This window comes from Palaemon carinicauda, chromosome 1 (genome assembly GCF_036898095.1).
Source record: "Palaemon carinicauda isolate YSFRI2023 chromosome 1, ASM3689809v2, whole genome shotgun sequence".
Taxonomy (NCBI): domain Eukaryota; kingdom Metazoa; phylum Arthropoda; class Malacostraca; order Decapoda; family Palaemonidae; genus Palaemon; species Palaemon carinicauda.
The window spans coordinates 210,627,570-210,630,069 of NC_090725.1; the positions used below are offsets into that span (position 1 = coordinate 210,627,570).

A 2,500-nucleotide genomic window follows, 5' to 3' on the forward strand; every position below is an offset into this window, starting at 1 on the left:
ACTTGTGTGAGGTTTGTCCAGTAGTGAACTAAAAAGGGCTGCATCTGTTGTTGTTTGTTTGTTTGTGTGAGTGTACTCCACCATAAGGCTTATAGCATTTTGCTTTTCAAAATAGGATTGTAGCTTATCTAGTAATAATTATAATAAGGATAATATGGGATGGATAAATATGAGAGCAAGGTAAAGTAGAGGATAATCTTATATGTAATAAAAAGAAATGGACATGAGCAGGACATATAATGAAAATGACAGCTAATAGATGGACATTAAGATTAACAGGATGGGTCCCTCGAGATGGCAAGCGAAGCAGGGGAAGTGGAATGTCATGTCTGAGGCCTCTGTCTTGCAGCGGACTAGCTATAGCTCATGATGATATGTGCCTATATGCATGAATGTGTATATGCATGTATAGCCTACATGTGTACATGTATGTACTTGGATGTGTATGCATCTATGTAAAGCATTTCAATGTGTGCCCATCTCTGATTTATTGTTCTATGCATGTTCACACTACTATCACTGCATCATATATATATATACATATATATATATATATATATATATATATATATATATATATATATATTTATATATATTGTAAAAAATCTCTCAATAAATCAGTCTTCTTGAAGAAGTAAGACAAAACTATTCAGGATTTACTCTATATTTTCCTTTTATCTTTGTTTTTGTATTTTGGAACTGAGCATCACGTTTTGCTGCAAGTTTTACACATATATACATACTTGCATACACACACACACTTACATACATATGCTGTTTATGTATGCACAGACACATATATAAATATATCCCACATTGTACAGTACAGTATAAATTGGGTAGCTAAGATGAAACAAAAAACATGAGATGAAATTCTTGAGCAAATAACCACTGTAACACACTACAATAACCCATAAAGTATACATGGTTCACAACAAATATATTGAACAATCAACAACCAACGGCGTCAAATAATAATCCGGCAATTAATCCACAGGACTTTTCTCAAGACATACTCAAGACTACAAACCCAACACTTCTGAATGGCAAACAACTGGCCGGAAAGGTGAACCAAACTATACCTAAACTTAAAGGAAAGGTAGCAATTTATTCCCTAAAGATGCAGATTGGATAGATTAATGAATTTGGTCAAATAAAGACATGGAGATCATTGAAAACTAAAGCAAGTGAAGAGCATCCCAAACCTTGGAGGAGGGGAGGTAAGAAATTGTTACCATAATATCAATACTCTGACCACTATTGTCACTTGAATTTTTCTTTTTTTTTTCTGATATAGTATATCTGGCTTGAAACCACCCCAAATTCAAATTAGTAGTGCGATTTCACTGAATATATATTCATGTGTATGCAACTCAAATAATATTTTGAATATAAAAGATAAACTAAATAAAAAAGCAACTAATACGTATTTTATGGCACAAATATATATGTTAAAGTACTGTAAGTCCTTTTGAACCAGCTATAAAGAATTTTCTCTTTTATAAATTACAAAGCAAATAAGAAATGCTTGCTCAAATACTCTGCACTCTTCAAAACAAACACTTTCAAGCATACTTTTACCCACACTCTCACCACAAACTTTCTATTTTATCAGCCATACTGAAGTGACCAAAAAAAGATAAGCCAACAATCCACGTTAATTTTGAATGCCAAACTATGAATATGATATAAAATGTAAAACAATTTAAAAAAAAACAATAATCATAATGCTACAAAATCAAGTTACATCTACAACAAAAAGCCACAAGTTATAATACTAATATTCATAATTATAAACCATGCAGTAACTAATAAAATTACAATCAATGAAAGAGGGAAACAAAATTTACAGGCAAAGAAATGAGATAAATCGTAAATCTTTAAAGCAAAGGCCAAAGAGAAAGGCAATGTTATACCTTCTCTAGCCAGGAGCTGACAGAAGAAGGAACGAATATTATAGGAAACAAACCTTCAACTTTAGCACTGCCTGTAGTCCTTTCAGCCAATCAACTAGTGAAATCACAGGTGGCACGTCCTGGGAATTTCGCATTTTGGCAGCTGTATAGGTTACCCCAGGTAGCAAAGGCAGGGCCGTGTTACAAAGGGCTTCGCAAAGTGGGCACAAGTATTCAGACTTCTCTATGTCGAAGCTCAGGTTTTGACGGATTCTAAAATGGAAAAGAAAATCCAACATTATAAAAAAATTGCAATAAAATGAAGAAAGAGAGAGAGAGAGAGAGAGAGAGAGAGAGAGAGAGAGAGAGAGAGAGAGAGAGAGAGAATATAAATAAATCGCATTCGCAACAACCAAAAAGATCCACTGTGACCTTCATCTAGCGTGATTGAAAACTTGTACTTTCTATTTAGCATTCAAAAGCCCGTTAATATCACCTCTATAAACTCTTATTCAAATACAGTCAATTTGGTCGTTCAATCAGCAAAACCTCTACTTGTATAAAACCACAAATTTCGCACATTCTAATAATATTTACACTAAATC

General features: G+C 33.3%; 1 protein-coding gene across 4 annotated transcripts in view; it reads right to left on the reverse strand.

Annotated features, from left to right (window-relative positions):
* Ubr1 (Ubr1 ubiquitin ligase) overlaps window positions 1–2,500 on the reverse strand; it is a 138,655-nt gene that overhangs the window by 31,089 nt on the left and 105,066 nt on the right. For all 4 annotated transcript variants that reach the window (XM_068387422.1, XM_068387396.1, XM_068387405.1 and 1 more), the window contains exon 22: window positions 1,970–2,168. In XM_068387422.1, the coding sequence (XP_068243523.1) occupies window positions 1,970–2,168 (199 nt within the window). The remainder of the gene's footprint in view (window positions 1–1,969; window positions 2,169–2,500) is intronic.